Source organism: Hyaena hyaena, unplaced genomic scaffold, assembly GCF_003009895.1.
Source record: "Hyaena hyaena isolate Hyena2069 unplaced genomic scaffold, ASM300989v1 scaffold_1262, whole genome shotgun sequence".
Taxonomy (NCBI): domain Eukaryota; kingdom Metazoa; phylum Chordata; class Mammalia; order Carnivora; family Hyaenidae; genus Hyaena; species Hyaena hyaena.
This window is the reverse complement of record NW_024081896.1, coordinates 107,030-126,469: the sequence shown is the minus strand read 5'-3', so window position 1 is coordinate 126,469 and position 19,440 is coordinate 107,030. Positions and strand designations below refer to the sequence as shown.

General features: G+C 32.9%; 1 protein-coding gene across 1 annotated transcript in view; it reads left to right on the top strand.

Moving 5' to 3' along the window:
* Positions 1–19,440, top strand: part of TRDN (triadin) — a 307,272-nt gene that overhangs the window by 192,794 nt on the left and 95,038 nt on the right. The window contains exons 16-20 of the mRNA XM_039223086.1: positions 8,708–8,737; positions 9,443–9,460; positions 12,595–12,627; positions 12,742–12,768; positions 15,068–15,094. Of these exons, the coding sequence (XP_039079017.1) occupies positions 8,708–8,737; positions 9,443–9,460; positions 12,595–12,627; positions 12,742–12,768; positions 15,068–15,094 (135 nt within the window). The remainder of the gene's footprint in view (positions 1–8,707; positions 8,738–9,442; positions 9,461–12,594; positions 12,628–12,741; positions 12,769–15,067; positions 15,095–19,440) is intronic.

The window sequence follows — 19,440 nt, the reverse complement described above, 5'->3', positions numbered from 1 at the left end:
GTGTCTGGGCAGCTCAGTCAGTTAAGTGTCAACTTCGGCTCAGGCCATGATCTCATAGTTTGTGGGTTAGAGCCCCACATTGGGCTCTGTGCTGACAGCTCAGAGCATGGAGGTTGCATCTGTTTCTTTGTCTCCCTCTCTCTCTGTCCCTCCCTTCCTTGTGCTCTCTCTCTTCCTCTCAAAAATAAACATTAAAAAAAATAAGAAAAGACTTTACAATCGTACGTTTTCTAAAGTAAATGTACTAATAAATGGGAAGTTGAGAGCCTACAATTAGGAAGGCACCTGTCTAAAATTTATTCAAGCTAAGGGAAATATTAAGCCCATCTCAGTCACTGTGATTTTATTTACAGAGATGTTTCCTATGCACCCTGAGAATACTTAGACAGGATCTAAATATCACCACTGTTTATTAATCCAGGCTTATTTTCTTAGTAAAAATAGTATGAAGACATAAGCAATCATTGCTAACTTTGAAAATGACAATTGTATCTAATTAGCGTTCATGTAATTTGAGAAAAATGGAAAACAAGTGTTATATTTTATATTTAGCATTATCAGAATTTTGAATAATCATAGTTTGGGAGTCACATTCTGCTTCTATTAAACAAGAATCTAAGAGTTCATAAATATGAGACAGAAAAAATATTTTAGTTGGTCGTTATTTGTTCAGAGAGAGCAAAACCATGGTATTAGAATAAAGCCTACAGACACATTAGTGTGTTTCTTTTAAGAGATTGAAGTCAGTATTAATTACCCATGTAAACATAGCAAATCTTTCAGTGTATTCTAGAAATTATTTCACTTCCATGATCAACACTGTGATGAGGATACAGATATGTTGCAAGAAAAAAAGAGGTAGTAATTTCTTGACACAGTTTCTGATAGACAGTAACTTCTCAAAAATGTTCATCTTTCTCCTACCATTCTTTCTTGGGAATAAAGAACAATTTACCATTTAAGTTAAGAAAGAAGAATAATATGAACAATTATATTTCCATTTATTAGTATTCAAACCAAAGTATTAAAAGACCTTTGGGTATATAAAACAGTAGCCAAATTACTAACTGAATAATATTAGGCTATATATAGTTCTTTTTCCTCATTGCCATGCCTCGAGGACTTTTTGTTCTATTTTTCTTGGATTAGATGCCTCATTTTCTTCTTCTTCTTCTTCTTCTTCTTCTTCTTCTTCTCCTTTTTTTTTTTTTGAGAAATTGTTGGTGATCAATATGCAAAATTTGGATATTCCAAATATCCAAAATTCCAATATTTGGAAGAGCTTGGAGAGCTTAGGCACAGTTTTGCCAGGGAGATTCAAGCAATTCAGTATTCACCACCAGATATAAAATGTATAAAATACATACTATTATTATTATTATTATTATTATTATTTTCAAAGAGTTTCATAGATTATCTTTTATCTCCTATTTGGAAAAGTTTTGTAATTTTAAAGATTATGATGTTTGAGAAACAAGATAGCTATCTAGAATAATTTTCATTGTTTCCGATACATAAAGGAGAACAGATTCAATGTCCAGCTATTCTAGCCAGTCATTTGATTTTGTTTCATGAGCTTCTATTTCCCTTGCTTCTGTTAAGCAGGTTAGGGAGGTATACGGTGGTAAGCTTTTAGGCTCTTGTTTCTTATTTTCTATAATCTCAATAAGATTTGAAATTTTTTCCCTAGAGGCAGGAAGCACATGTCAATTCAAATGAGGCATATTTGTACAAATCACCAGATACAACTTGGATTTTCAACATTTACTTTTATACAAAGTTTATTTCTACTCACACTCAAACTTTTGGGGTATAATTCAAAGATATTAATGGTTGGCAACGTTCTTAGAGGAGAATCAGGAGGGCTTTAAGGCTTAGAATGCTGTGGGAAGTTCTTTTGTTAGTGAATTTTAAAATGCATTTTAAAAAGTGCATACCAATTTCCTTATTATCAAAGATGATCTGGGCACCAGGAGGCAAAGAGCTTTTTGCATAGTGAACTCTGAAGATTAACTTTTCATCTTAAGATCTTATCCCCCCTATGTCTCTTCAAGTCTCTTTTAGAAACCTTAACAAGAGAGACTCTTGGGGGCACTGAGCTTTGCCCATCACCTTTACTGTTCTTCGGACTTTGGGTATCAGAACCACCATCTCTTAGCTTAAGTGGAGTGACATTTTTGAATATTCAACGGGGGTCATTTTGCAAGCCTTTTTCTACTGAAATTTCCCCCGTATGCCACTCTTTCTCCCCTTACAGATACTTAACTTGTTATCTGTTAACACACAATTTTTCCTATTTTTCATTAGTTCTCAAAGTCAAAGTCCCATTAAATTGCACTTTTCACTACAAATGTGCTTATTCTCTATTTCTTACATCATTGCCCCACTCTCCTTGTAGACGTGGAGACTCAAATCCTGGGGTAAGCTTCAATCTCTGTTATTCCTTTGCCCCTGACATTTTTGTCTTCTGGAATTTTTAATTTGGCTGAACTCTCTTTTGTTTAATTTTGCCTAAAATAATGAGAACGGCTGATCTTCATTCCCTGTAGCTCTCACCTCACATTGCCGTTTGTGGCCTTACATAGGTTTTTCTAACTTCTCATGTGAACCAGGGCAATCATCTCTGAAGTCACGGGTCCTTGAATGTGGTCAAGGACTCCTGGGGTCCCTGAGACCCTCTCAGTGGTTCCTCAAGGTCAAAACTATATTAATAAAGATATGAATTCCTCGTGTGCCTTGTTCATTCTCATCCTCCCATGAGTATGCCCTGGCATTTTCCAGAGGCTACATAATTTGTGATTCGGCAACAGATTGAATACTTAAGCAGATATGCAAATCCAACCATCTTCTCATTAAGCTAGACATTAATAAGATTCACAGAAGTGTGAAACAGAGTCAGTCATCTCATCATTTTTTTGTATTGGAAAATATATTTATCATAAAAATATTTATGTTAACATGTAACAGGTTTATCCTTTTTTAACAAATGCATAAGCAAATATATTTTAAAAATTTTTATCAACTTTAAATTTTAATTTATTATTTATTTATCTGTTTTTATTATATGTGCTTTTATTAATATAATTTATTGTCAAATTGGCTTACACTGGTGCTCATCCCAACAAGTGCCCTCCTCAATGTCAGCTTTAATTTTTTAAATTAATTTATTTATTTTAAGAAAGGGGGGGGATAAAAATCCCAAGTAGGCACCACACTGTCACCACACAGAGCCTAAAGCGGGGCTTGAACCCACAAACCACGAGATCATGACCTGAGCTTAAATCCAGAGCCAGATACTTAACCAACTGAGCCACTCAGGTGTCCCTCAACTTTAATTTTTAAAATTATAAACATTAATAGATAGAAACTGCATAAATAAAAGCTGTTTGGGGTCTTTTAAAATTGTGAATTAAGTTAAAGGATTTCTGAGATGAAACAGTTTGAGAAGCTCTAACCTAAATAATCCTGCCTATAATATTTTCTCTAAATACTTTCCTCCAAAATATTGAACTGGCTTCATAAAATTTTTCCTGTTGTTAGCTACTTAAAATATTCACTAGCTCCACATTGACCACAGATTATAGTCTACAGGCCTTAAACTAAAATCCAAATCCCTGTATTCTGTTTTCTAACCTCCTGTCATGCACACATCTAGACAAAGTCAAAGCCAAGGCCTATATAATTCTGCCAGTAAAGATACAATGAGCCCTTTGGAGATAGAGACAACTGATTACTTTCATGGTAAGTAAAATTACCATTAATTATCATTAATTCTTCATGGTCAGCAAAAGCAAAAGTAGCTGAAAGTACCAGCACATCATGGTTCTTGTCCTACACACCGAAAAACGATGACATCCTGCCAAAGAGGCCAGAGAATGCAACACCAGTTAAGAACATTTCAGTACCGAGGAGCCATTTCTAGACCACAGTCACATGGTTTTATGGTCTGCAATTCTATTCTCAAGGGTTCTAGGCAGGAGAACTCAGGAGGCGATAAGAAGCTGTCTATGACAGCCTCGCATCGTTTTATGTTCTGGAAGGATCATGAGGTATTCTTCTGAGACTCACATTAGCTCTGGTTTAAAACTTGGCCTGAATGGCCTATATGGATATGTGCATGGCCACCATGACACCATGGTGGAAACTTTTTTGTATACTTCTACCAACTTTTTTTTCTTTATGTATCACATACTTCCATAACAAGCCATTCTCAAGTTTACACATATAACTTGCTGTCTTGCCTTTGTTCCTGCTGTTATCAGAGTAGAGCTTTTCCTTTCCTTTTCCTTCGATGTTTTATTCAATGTTTTTAGGGCTCAGGAAAAATTCTACTTCCTCTAAGACATCTGCCTGATCCTCTCAATTAAATATACTTTCTTTTTCATTTATAATGCCACTCATATCTTGCCACGTTGTACTTCGTATTACTAGTATTCAAGTTCCTTATACTCTAATTGACTTTAAAATTTCTGACCATGTCTAAGTCAGTTTCATTTCCTTTTGGGACTAACACATTTTCTCAGTTATCACATTTCTTAATAAATATTTATTCTGTGAATGAATCAATAATATCAAGGACTCTTAAGACCAATATGAGAGCCACAAAAAAATTGAGTAGGTATTTAATTTTTCACATCCCAGGCAGGGAAGAATTTTTAAAATTATTATTAGAAGTTATATTCGAATGAGGTTTTTAGGTCGGAGAAATCATAACCAAAAACTGACAATTTCATCATAGGTATATTTTGATCACTAGCTCCTACCTGGGTTGCAGTAGCAGATCCAGGTAGATCCCATTCACTTAATCTTAGCTTCATTATGAATTCTTAGGGCCTGGAAAGCCTTTGAGTTTTTTTGCAATACAATTTATCTTCTGAAGGACACAGTTCCATTGAGAATGAACCAGGTTACATTTCTCATTTATTATAGCTAGAACAAGAGTGAGGAGATCTGAATGCATGTGAGAATTAATTCTAGGTTCTAGAGCTTCAGAATTGAGATCTGAAGAGAGATTATGTTGAAAAACATAGCAAAATATCTGTTATTGTAACTGAGTAAAGGTGTCAATGCTGCAAGTTACACAAAGAAAATGGAGTACTTCATCACCTCCATTATTAGACTATATAGAATTAATTTTTCCTTTCAATATAACTGATATTTATTTTTCTCTGGCATATATTAGGAATATAATAGACCATACCTGATACAGTAGTCCCCCTTTCTGCGTGGCTTCATTTGTGTCAGTTTCAATCCCTTGGGGCCAACTACCACCTAGAAGCAAATGATCCTGCTTCTGACACAAGGCTAGAAGGTCCATAGCAGTCTCAAGTTAGTCATAATGTCATCACATAGGCATTTTATCATTTCACATTATCCAAGAAGGGGAACACAGTGTAGTAAGATATTTTAAGAGAGACCATATTCACATGACTTTATTAGAGTGCACTGTTATAATTTTTCTATTTTATTATTATTATTACTAATCGTTTGCTGTGCCTAATTTATAAATTAAATTTTATCATAGGTATGCATGTAGAGGGAAAAAAACAGTATATATGGGGTTTGGTACTATCTGCAGTTTCAGGCATCCAGTGGGAGTCTGGAATGTATCCCCCTTGGATGAGGGAGACTACTGTGCATTGCCGGTGATGAGTGAATGATGAATTGAACAGATTGCAAACACATCACTTCTTTTAAATCACAGCTGCTGTGAGCCTTGATATTCTTAATAAAAGACTGTTGTTCAGATTATTGGGCATATGGTCTTTAGGGAAGTATATTCACTTACTAAGCCTTTATAATATTTTTAAGCTGTTTCAGCAGAATGTTGAGAAGGTATAATGAAATTTAATAGCCTGAGTATTAACGGCTGGTACTAATAGCTTTTCAGGGTCAGTATGTGATCTTTCAGTTCCAAGCATTATGTTTTTTGTTGCTCAGGTGTTTTAGTTGTAGAAGTCTGCTGTTCTGTTGACTCCTAGCCCTAAAACACTATTTTATAATGGCATTTTAGGTTAATTTCACTATAGCTCCCAATTTTTAAAACAAATGTAGTTAACTTTTGAACGACCTACTTGGTTAAATCAAGGCTGGTTATCTTGCTACATTTCTTCTTCATGAAGTATTTTACTTTATCTGAATAAGTTTTATACTTATCTGATCCTGGGCTTCAAATTTTTTTTATCTTTCATATCAGTATAATTGATATTTAATACATTATATTACCAACTTCTATTATTAAGGAAAAAGAATGCAGATTAAAACAATAAACATGTCACAGATACACATATTGTATTTAGTTTTCGACACCTACTCCATGCCAGCATCTAGTCAGAGAATAGGGGTGGTGGTGGAAATAATCTTTTCATCTGTCATCTCTCTGTCTCTCCCACCAGTCTTCCCAAACTTTATTTTCAATTGTATTCCTTTAAAATTTTTTTTTAAATTTTATTTTATTTTTGAGAGAGAGAGAAACAAAGCACAAGTAGGCCAGTGGCAGAGAGAGAGAGAGAGACAGAGACAGAGACAGAGACAGAGACAGAGAATCAAAGCAGCCTCCAGGCTCTCTGACGTGAGGCTCGAACTCACAAACCAAGAGATCATGACCTGAGCCAAAGTCAGACTCAACCGACTGAACCACCAACATGCCCTATTCAGTTGTATTCCTGAATAACCATTTGCCCACAATAATCTTCCTGTGTTTTTCATATTGGCTGTATTCTAGGCTGAAAAGTTTACTCTGAGAGTCACATGACCTTTTGGGCAGGAAGAAATCCTACTTCAGTATACTGAAGCCAAACGAATTCATAATGATCATTGAAATTTTCACTTCATAGTTTCAGCTGATGTGTTATACAAATCCCTGTCTGTATTACTCATGAAATGTTAGACATATGAGTAAGATATTTATCATATTCTTATATGAAATTATTTAATATTTTCTATATATTTGTGTTACTTTTTTATCTTATTAGAGTAATTACTCAGGAAGGAAATGAATGAGAAATTGCTTATAAAACACATTTAAATAGCAAATTTAACCTACTCAATTATAGTTCCAGATGAGAAACTAAATATCAAGAAAAATATTTTTTGAGTGTGTGGGAAGGATATTAAGAAAAATCTAGTCTAATATTCTTTATACTGTGCCATGCTGGGCATAATAGTGCTTAATAGATGTTTACTCAATACGTAAATGTTCTGTTCCAAGGACTTACTATTTTTCAAAATAAGGTTTGTTTGTTTTTCCTTTGTACATGAAACATATCCCTATTACAGAAAAATTAGAAATTCACAGAGAAAGAGTTGCAAAAATATTATTTTAATGACTGTGTGTTTTTCTGTTATGTTGATATCCTATGAACTCTTTAACAGTTCCGCTACTGTTCAGAGGGTTACTATTACCATTATTTAGAGATATAAAACAATGTCATGGAAAGTCTCTTCCTATATATATTTTTATAACAATTTTCAATTTTTCTCTTTGAATTTCTGGTAGTGAACTTACTATATCAAAAGCATATACTCATTTTTATGACTTTCTAGTTCTTTCTCCAGTTGCTTTCCTAAAATGTGTTTCTAGCTTATACTTGTATGAAAGTGAGTTTTGACTTTTACAACACTATTACTGTCATTGGTTATCATTTTTTTAAACAACTCAGTTGATGCTCTAACTGCTTTTTGTGGACAAACTCCTATTCATTGTCATCTTCAAACATTTTAGCTCCATTACTTCATTATGAAAATAAAATCAGAGAACTAACCATCCCTATATGACATATAAGCCATTAACTTACATATTATTAGTGAATGTCTACTATCCTTAGTTCTAAAGTATATAATTATCATCCAGAAAACCATTATCTACCTTTTCCAATGTTCAAGTTATAGTTTCTTATTACATTTCTAATTTCAGTAATATCCAGAAAATTTCAAAGCTAATGTACGGAAGAGGTAAAGAAAAAGAAACCAAAATATTTCTAATAAAAAATGTAAGATGCGTCTATACTAAAGTAAAATGGGATCAACACTTCTCATTTTTTTTTCAAGTGATAGGTACAGAAAATTGCATGGTCTAAATACTAAAAAAGAATAAAATTTCTTAGACCTAAGCTGAATACACAAAAGAAATAAAACAGATGTCTGTTGGCTATTGAATACACATTACTACATGGCAGCTGCTAAGTATAATAATGTGTTCATCAGTAACTTATATGGCAACATCAACCTGTTTTGCTCCTTAGAAATAATTGAATATTTGTATTGTAAATATATTGATTGTTCAGAGAGTGCAAAACAGGTCTGGGTGGCTCCAGATTGAACAATTGAAACTTCGGACTAAATTCATGGGCTTTAGCCCATCTTTATGAGAATAGACCATATATTTTCTCAGTTTGACTTTCTATGAAAACATTTTTAGCTTTGATAGGTACAATGTAATCTCCGTGGAAATCATATATGGATATTTTCTTTCATCTCTTTTTTTTGTAATCTTTGTATCTCAGAAAATTTCTTATATACTGTTTCACTGTAATACTCATCTTCTCAAAAACAGAGTAATTTCTCTTCAAGCCTCATATTCTAGAATACTATGCAATCGGTCCACTTTATTGAAGATTACTTCAGAGTGTTCGGCACTTTGCTGTAAACTAATACATTGTTGAATTATTTTATCATCTTTATCAATAATTTACCTTTGTGTTTTCAGATTCTAAGAAAACAAAAACAACTATAGAAGGTATTGGAAATATTTTCTTTTTCTGTCTTATACTTAATGAATCCCCAAATTGCATTTCTCCTTAAAGGACTATTGTAGAAGAAAAAGCTATATATAGAATAAAGGAGAGAAGGAGAGAGAAAGAGAAAGATTCAGAATGAGAGAAAGAGTCAAATCTTTTCTGACAATATTGCTATGAGAAATATTTAGCAAAGTAAAAAATAAATATTGTATATGTTTACCTTTCACAATAATTGTTTTCAAAGAAATGTTTGCTTGACAAGAAATTGAACAATGTTCAGTATCAAGCATTTATTTTACCAGAAAGCATAAATTCACTTAATCTAGGATACACCAGCATCAATTAGGAACTGAATCATTACTTTAAGTCTTGAATGGCATCATAACTCATCTGGCAAATGTACCTGTTTCTTTTGTATATGTTCATATGGGTTTACGTGTGCACCTGTGTATAAGAAGACTGCAAGGCATAAATCATTGAAAATGATTAAGCAATGTAGGTTAATTTATTGTCAAGCAATGTTTTGCTCTCAAATTATGGAAACATCTACAGTAATCGGCAATACCTCAGAGCAACACTGAAATTTAAGGGAAGAGAATGGGGAAGGGGATGGAAAAATTATAATCTAGTCAATATGTTCACAGAATAGTTTTATCTTTAAAAGTTTTAAGAGCAAATTGTTTTATTTTTATTTCTTTCAACAGAACAACCCAAAGGAAAAAGTAAGGAAATACATGCAAAGTATATTTGTGTGTATGTTTTTTCTCCTTACTACCATAATTGGCCTGCTGATAGACTTGCAGTTTTGAATCCCTGTTTTTATTCTATGCATGTGATCTCGATTTGTTGTTTTTCTGTCAAGATGAAAAAGTACACAACCTGAGGATCAAAGGGACCTAAAAACACAGCAATCATTCTCAAAGTCCTTTTTCAAATACATACAATCATCTAATAATATTATCTACAGCCTCATAACTAAAAATACAACTTCATTCCATTAACCAAAACTGTGAGTGTAAATAAAGTTCCTGTAATTTGGTTAGTTCTCAGTCCTTAAAAAAGACCAAATAGAAGTTATTTTTCAGGCTGGTTTCATAACCTCTTTCCCATTATCTTTCTTCTTGCAATCCATAAATATTTTGGTATGTTCATATGATATATATGACATTTTGTTCAAACATGGTTTCCCCCTTATAAGCACATGAGCTCTGTTTGTAATAACATTGCTTGGAAACCATACCTTAGGCAGCATCTACTGTTGCTTTAACACTGTATTAAAGCTGTTTGCCTTGAGGTTGTATTTTTTGCAAATATACACTCTCCTCTGAAGACATTAGGATATATTGAACTAATGGAAACAAAAACCCCAACCTGACCCTACTCGATCGGCCATTAAAAATCATCACATTCCCAGAAATGTAGAGCTTTTAAGGATCCCAGTGATATTTAAAAACATCTGGTTTAAAATACATACCATTTTTGAAAACTTTATGTTTTGGTCCTGCAAAAGCTTAGGACAGTGAGGCATTCTATATCATAAAAATGCTCTGAAATGTTCTGTGGGATGAATCATGAAGTTATAGTGCAACTCAGCCAGGGGGAGCAATCTATCTATAAAGAAGTATGTGTTCCTTCAGTTTCAGATTTATGTGTGTGCACTGTGCTGATGAGCCCGAGCACACGGATACAGAACACTCTATAAACCATTGCAGGACATTGAAGGACAACTGGAGATTTGAAAAATGATGTTAAATAATATATGCATACACATATAACCCGAAGGTCCTTGCTTTATTGCAGTTTGTATAATTTAAAAGACCCCACAGATACACTGCACCTCCTTAGCAATCTTGGGAGAGTTGGTAGCTTTAATTTAAGAAAAAATATGCCTTCCCAGCATTCATTTACACATCAGCTGCTTCCCTTATTGAGAAATTCAGTGGATTTTGACTTGGGCAGTAATAGGAAAAAGAAAAAGAATTTTCCTTTAAACAACTATTAATTATTACTAAATTAACTTATTTGTCCTGGTTTATCATCTAGATTTGCTTTTATTGTTGTTAATGTTGTATCTTTTAATTTGTTTGATTTCATTTTTTGTCTTTAAGATTACTTTATTCAATTACACATCTCTAACTCTTTTAGTTAGAGATGTTTTTACTTTTGCTTTTACTTTCCTAGTCATCACAATTAAGATGCTTGTTTTTTTTACTTAAAAAAAATCATGGTGGGGAAGCAGAGTGAAGAGTACATGGGACCTTCCTATACATAGTTTTGAAAATTCATGATCTATAATTTTTTCAGAATAAGAAGTAAAAAAAAATCAATCATAGATATGATTTGGCAGTCCCTGTTGAATTAAAGGGTAAACAAATTTATGTTTATTAAAGATCATTCAATAATTACCTCCTGAATTGTCCCATATAATAAATGCTCTCAATAGCATTTTTCTTCATGTTCCAAGTTAACACTGTATTTTTTTGCTTATATAATGGCTTTCTCGTGTTGATTGGAAGGTCCTTGTTTTAACTTTGAAATCTCACGTATCTCTGGGATTCAATTTTGATGCATATCCAGATTACTTCCACTATGTTTTTGACTGTCATCACTGCAAATTTCTTAGAAATGTTATGTGATTGGTGGTTTAGTCCTGTAGTAAATTAAGCAACACATTTAGTTACTCCATGTTTTTCAAACAACTTTTGGGAATGTTCTTACTGTGTTTAATTTTAGCTAAGTCCCTCAAGTGTCTGCTTTTTGACTTGTAACACTCGGTCAACTCACTTGTTTTATTTGTTTTGCTGCCTAGATGCAATGTTGTGAGTGGATAAATTGCTCATTATACTTAACATGACTACACTTTGATAAACAAATTATACACTTGAGCAGCTGATGAGATGACCAGAGAGATTTGATGGCACTCTATGCTTATAAAATATGGTTCTTAAAATTCTTTCACCATAAACATCTTCTAGTCTCCAAAATGTATTCATTGAATGCAACTTTAAGAAATCTTCACCTACCTGCTCTTTTAAAAATCCAGTAATAATACACCTATGTTAAAACACTTCTTGAAACTCTTCTTTTAAACTAATTTGACAAGCTTGTCAAGGCAAAAAAAATAGGATTATAGATAATAGCACCCCATGTAAAATTAGTACTTGCACTTTATATAAAATTAGTGCTTATTATATTATAAATGCCATCTTATTCTTGAGGCCAGAATAATGCTTTACCTCACACCAATATTAGCAAAACTGGATTCTTAAAAAAAAAACACTATCTAAAAAGGACTCTATATGGAGCATTTGTCCTAAAAACATGGGATGTGTGTTTTGCTTTCCCCTGAAAATTCAGTCTATTTTTAGTCTCCTCAGCAAAGCCTTTGCCTTAGCTAAATGAATATAAGATAAGAAGATTTCAACTTCAAAGAGGAAGTCCATATGAAATCTGTCCATCTTTATCTGAAAATTATTTTAAAACAGCTGCAATAATTATCTCCTGTGCTTATTTTTTACCCCAAATTTATTTCATGTTGATCTAATACAATAGGAAATTAATTATTTTCCAGCCTTTATAGACCCTATTTAATTTTCTTTGCTTTATAACCCACGAAAAATTTTAATTCCTCTTATATAGAATATTTCTATGCTGTTCTGTGCAGGAACTCCATGAGGGAAAGAGAAGGAAAGATTTAAGTAGACACTCTTAGTCTTTTCATGACAATTTTCAGGTGCTGAGTACAGCATTAGCACATACATGTTTCTTTGTGTTAAAACAATTAAATTATGACATATAAAATTGGAATAATAATAATGATGGTAATAATAATAACAACAATGATAATATGTTTCAGAACAGGAAAAGAAAGACAAACATGTGGAACCAGGTAACTGTTTTTAAATTCCTCTTACTTTCATGTTATTACTTAATTTACAATTGAATACTGAATTGCCATAGAATGGCTTGGAATTTTGATTTTTTTTTTTCTTGTTTGATACAGCAAAGTCATCAAAGAAGGAACACTCAGGTGAGTTAGTCTGATGTTGCTGGGTTCTCTCAACCTGATGTCCAATGGTTATTAATGCTGCAGCCTCAGACAAGTGGTAAGAACCATGGCAGGAAAGGATAGGAAATCCCTCCATCCCATAGTCCTTCTTTCAAGTTCTTGACATAGAGTTAGCACCAATGAAGTTTTAGAAAATGAAAGACAAATAATTTGTTCCACTCTTGCTACCCAGTGTATGTCTGTGAACCAGCAACACCAGGTTGTTAGCATCCTCCATCCTGGAGTGACTGAATCAGAATCTGCAGCTTCCTAAGTTCCCCAGTGAATTTTTCATAATAGTGTTTGAGAAGTAGTGTTTAGTGTAGAAAACAAAGCAAAACAAAACAAAACAAAAACCAAAACAACAGAAAAACCACTTTCTATAAGTGCATCCAATATTGCTTTACTTGTAAAATATGGAATATTCAATTCCAGCAAATATTCTCTCCCTATTCAAAATGTTGCTTAATGACATTTCTTGAGTACTCAGGGGAGCTGCAATGAAAGTAGAGATAGATTTTGCCCTCAATATATTTACATTCTAATGGGGGAAAATTGAATTGAAAATCAGACAATCAGTAAAACACACATACAAACAAACAATTCTAAAAATGCAGTAGGTATGAAATGCAGTAGGTATGAATATCAAATGGTTTTCTTAAAGGTTTGCAGCATTTAGCCTGCGGATTAGTTATTTTGAATGAAAATAAATGCAAGTTTCTAAACTTATTTTATTGACTTAATTTTGAAATATTACCTACTAATTTTGCAAATTTCTACTCAAGCAACTTCATTGAGTTTTCATGTGTGTGTGGGTGTGCATGTGTTTGTGTGTGTGTGTGTGCTTGTATTTTATTGTATTTAAATGGAAATAACATTTTATCGCACTTAAATGGAAATTAACATTTATTCAGTGTTATGTAAATAACCATACAAATATAGCACCACTATTTACTACCCCAACACAGACCACAGCAAAACACAGGTTCAAAGCTACATTTCTTATTCTTCTTCTAAGCTTGTAAAACCTCCCTAGACAACCCAAATCCATTTTGTTCTCCGTTGAACTAGCTTCCATAGCATCATCTTCTTTCCTTTATAATAGCACTTAATATATAGTCAGAAATTAGAGTGTCTATTTTAATGCCAAGCACACAGTAGGCACTTGATAATGGTTTATCGCATGAAATGAGAAACATCAAATAGAATAATCACATTAAAAATTAAATGGGAATGAGTTTTAAATAATTTTCAAGATGAAATGATCACACATTTTACCATTTCACATTAATGTTGATATTACTTATCCTTTAGGAAGGATTGTAGTGAGAAAGAATGAAATCATGCCATCTGCAACAACATGGATGGATCTGGAAGGTGTTATGCTGAGTGAAATAAGTCAGTCAGAGAAGGACAGATATCATATGTTTTCACTCATATGTGAATCTTGAGAAACTTAACAGAAGTCCATGGGAAGAGAAGGGGAAAAAATTAGTTACAGACTATAGGGAGGGAGGCAAACCACAAAAGACTCTTAAATACAGAGAACAAACTGAGTGTGGATGGGGGAGTGTGGGAGAGGGGAAAATGGGTGATGGGCATTGAGGAGGACACTTGTGGGGATGAGCACTGTATGTAAGCCAATTTGACAATAAATTATATTATCAATCAATAAAAATAAATAAAAAAAGAAAAAAGTAAATACATAAACATATCAACATGGAGAAACAGAGAATGACTATGGGTGTAATCAGTTTCAAGACTTTTAATAGCTAACCATTACTGTCAGCTATTAAACTTGGCAAAATACAATAACTTAAATTGCTTGAAATCATTATCTGTTCATTTCAGGGTATGATTACAGTGTAGCAGCTTTGCAGTAATTAGCTGTATTTTAAAAATCCAAACCATTGGATAATTTATCAATTCACTTTGTTCTTTTCATATAACTTTAAGAAAAATGCATTGGCTTGTATATAAAAACAATTAGATTCTTGGCTAATTTAAAATGCAAAACAAAATGAATAAATTGTGAATGATCATTCTGTGTTGGGAGAAGATATATAAGTGTAAAAAAAAATCTGTGGTTCATGGCGTATATTTATAATATATAGAAGAAAATGGGACAATGTTGCATTTTCTCCTTCTCAGACCTATGTCTTTCCTTAGTTTCCAAGGTTATAGTACAATTATTTTAAAATTTTTTAAACAATTTTAAAACTATTTTAGAGACAGTGGACTTGTAATTAATGTAGATTTTATTATTTCTTGCCTTTAACAGCTCCAAGTGAAAAGCAAATAAAAGCAAGTATGTTGAATAAAACTTAAAATAACAGAAAGAGCATATTTCAGTAGCTTACTAATTTAAGTTTTCTGCTTATAGACAATGCTAATGCTAATTTTTGAAGCTGGCTTACCAAATGTTTCTTGCTTTTAATATTTGTGCTGAAACAATATACATAATTATTCAAACTTCCTTTTCTGTGAATTTATTCTTCTTAAAATGTATTTTCATTTGTAAATGTTAATTTCTCCAGATCATAACTCTTTTTTGAGTAGTTTGTATTTGTGTTTCTTATTTTGCAGAATAAGTGATTTCTTCATTTTCTTAAACACATCAGATTTAATTTTTCTAATGATTAATCACTTGATCAAACCAGTAGGCAACATAATTTTTCTACCAGTGAAAGTCATAGTGTCTTGAATGAAGTGAAGTCCCCAACAACTTTAACTATCACTCTTATAATATCATAATTTCCTTTTATGGTCTATATCTTCAGATTATGAATATTAACAGATAATTATAACATACTGTGGCATTTGTATTAATAGTAGCTTTCACACCATACTTAGGGACAAATCCTGGTTTCTTTGATGATTTTTCTCAGTTATGTGAAGTACCTAACATATTGTCATTAATGAAAGTTATTTTAGGCATAAGGACATATATTTGATTTTAGAAAAAATATCCTTTTAGCTTCTCTAAGATTGATATATAGGACTTATAGTCAAACTTAAGTTCTTTGTATGATATTAGTATGATTATATTTTTCATTTTGTTTGGAGCTGCATAGGTATGGTACTAATACATAAAACAAATGCATGTTTTATTTAGTGCCAGGATTTTGAGCTAGAGTATTTCATTGGTGGATATATCAGAGAAAAATTAGAAAATATAATGCATTACATTAACTTGATGGGCAAGTCTTTTAAAAAATTACAGTTGGAAGTGTTTACATAGACATTATAGACTTTGATTGAGAGGTATAACATGAACCTAAAATTCCATTTATATTTTCATGAAAATTTTTAGTTGAATGTAAAGTTGATTAGAACTCTGTATTACAGAATCATCAGTATGCTAATACTTAGTCTGTAGAAATGCATAATCAAGAAAATATATAAAACAAAACTGGTAATTTTGCAGCACTGGTAGAGAATTTTAGATTGAAGATTATGCTAAAAATGAACATTTTCTTCCCATAAAAATGTGACGTATAGATAAAAATGTTGATTTGCAATAAAGCAACACTGTTGGTTCTTCTATCTATGAGGCACACTATCCAATCAAGTTTTGAAGAGATCAGCATCTTTTGCAGGAAATTAGTAAATTAAGTTGCTAAATCATCTTAGACTCAATATAAAAGTTTCAAAAGAATTAATATTCAACTTTCCATAGAGTTGAGAGATTTAGGCTTGACACGGGTATTATCCCTCAGTACAAAAATTAATTACAGATAATTCATAAATTTCTTAAATTATCTATTAACAATGTGACCATCCATTTCTTCAACTAAGAATTACTATTTGGTCTTGAGACCACACAACAGAAGAATTTTTACATATCTACTATACACAGCAGGCCATTAGTAAAGTTATAGCCTAAGGTAACAATTGCTTTTCATTAAAAATACTCTTGAAAATTCCTTAAATCACTCATATAGTATGGTGCACATAGTTTTGGGTATATAACCTAAACATTTGGGATATGATTTATGGTATCCTAAGTTATGAGAGCAAATGAGAATGAGAAGTATAGTTTAACTAACATAAATTAAGTATTTATGTGGCACCATTGCTTGGTGTTGAGTTAAAATGAATAAGTGACATTGACAGGGTTTGAGCAAGTCCATGGAAAAATAAAAGGTAGCTTGTCATTAACACTTCATTTCAGGAAATAACTAGAATGTCAGTTGAATTTGTGGTGTGGAACTGTTTCTTTTAGGTCCAGAGGAGGCCAAAACCACTGTAGGAAAAATACTGAAGGATTCAGACAAACTTAGAGGTGCTCTCTCAGTTCAGGGTGGAGGTTGTCGTGGTACCATGACCTTGAAGGAAATGAAATATTTCAAACTCCAGAATGTAGTACTATGGAAGGGCACTTAAAACCACTCTTATAAAGTTATGTATCATGGGTTATGTGGGTAGAGGAAGACTGTCTTGGACTTAGCAGGCATACCAAACCTAGATTTACAATTTCTGCGAGTTAACACAGATTCTTTTATCATAGGACATATAAAAATGCCTCAATGCACCCAATTCCCTTCTCTGCAGTCCACTATAGCTGCTTTCCCACACTCTGGATAGCAACTTAGGAGTTGACAGCATGATTAGCCATTTCCAAAAGGAAGAGATCCAAACAAATAGATTTTTAAGTCCTAGGTCATTTCAGATCTTTATTGTTCTCTTCGGTGAAACTTTATGAGAGAATGCAGTATATAATGCTTAGAAACTATATTTGACCACATCATATCCTTTCTTCACCTCCTCCCCCCGCCCCACCAGAACACTTCAGTGTCCAAGGTGCCTCAAGACCTTGGAAACACATCTATATATTACTTCCCTCTTCATATCAAGGACCACGGGGTTCTGATCATGTATTCCATGTGCATGTTCTCCTAGCCTCTGGTCAGTTTGAATTTTGACCAGAAAAGGCTCCCAAATCCAGTCATTTTTAATTGTGTGTTTAAATTTATGTGAAATATCAATAATCAGGCATTTTTCTTCCTTTGATCTTAGCACTGTATTAGACTTGTGTACACTTCAGCCACCAAGCCTAACTATGTTTATCACCTTAACTACATTCCAAAACCTAAATGTGTGAGTCAGATGACTATCACTTGATCTACTAATACATGTCAGGTTTCTTCAGGAGAAACTAGTATACAGAATTTAAGAATAAAGTCCCTTTGGGGCACCTGACTTACTCAGTCACTGGAGCATGCAACTTTTGACTTTGGGTTGTGAGTTCAAGCTCCACACTAGGTGTAGAGATTACTTTTATATAAAGGGTAGGGGGGAGTCCCTTTGAATTCATTGGCTATATACTATTAATTAGAAGAGTACTTGGGGACAATTGACAAGTTAGAAAAGTGGCATGGCTTTTGGGATTCAGTTACATACTTTGTAATTGAAGTTACTGGGGGAAAATATCTATAGGCCCGAACAATAGGTCTGATATCAATGAGGTGTGTCTAGAACACAGACTGCATGACATGTATGACCATATATTTCAATCAGTGAAGGCGGTCATCATATTCATAATCATATCATTCCAGAAGAACTATTACCAGCACTTCTTTTCACTCGCTCAATTTGGGTAAAAAATTATAAGATGACAACTCAAATTACAGACAATGCTGACTGAATAAATTCAAAATAATTCTAATACGATACTAATAAAAGACAAGCTACAAAAGATAATTGTAGCACATACAAGTAACAAGATAGGAGTAGCAAAAAATAAATAACTCTAAAAATGAAAAACAAGACAAAGAACTTTATAGAACAGTGAACAGAAAAAAATGGGCAAAAAGATCTAAGTAAGCATCAAAAAATGCCCACAAATGATTTATAAATGTATCAAAAGATGTTTCGTCTCTTAGTATAATGGAAGTAGTATAATGGAATTTTAATTAGAATCACAATGAGATAATCTTGGACACATGCCAGGTTGACCAAAGAAGAGGAAAATTATTATTCTGGTAATGGTAATCATATGAAGCAATGGAAACTCTCCATACACTGTTGGTATGAATGTAAAACTTGGGGGAAGTGTTGTGCATTTATCTGGAAGATTAAACATGAGAAAATGCTTTGACCTAGTAATTTCACTTCTACGAAAATTCTTGAACATGTGCACAGGAGACATGTGTAGGAATGTTCATAGTAGGATCATTTATAACAGCACAAAATCAGACATGACCTAATGTCCATTGACAGGAGGATGGATATTTAATTATTAGAATGTATATATAGTGGAATACTGTACAACAGTTAAAATTAATCAACCACAGCTACTCATGTCTACATGGCTTCTATAAAAAGGTAAACAACAATTTTGAAGCAGGGCCAAAACTGAACACTAGTTAGGGGTACTCCATAGGTAGGGGCTAGAGCAGAGGTTTAGGAAGACACAGAAGCAAAGCAAAGAAGTGGTTTAACTGGCTATAACTTAAGTGTTTGTCTTGTTTGGCAAAATTTAGTTATTTGGATGTCAGGATAATTGCTCTTGAGTTTTAGTTTCTCAGATTCCAGAAAAATCTAGATGAGTCTGGCTTTGGTTTGTTTCTATATAGCACCAAAATCACTAGAGCTACCCCAGTCTAAAAGCCTCTTTTTTAAAAAAATGTTAAATGTTTTTATTTATTATTG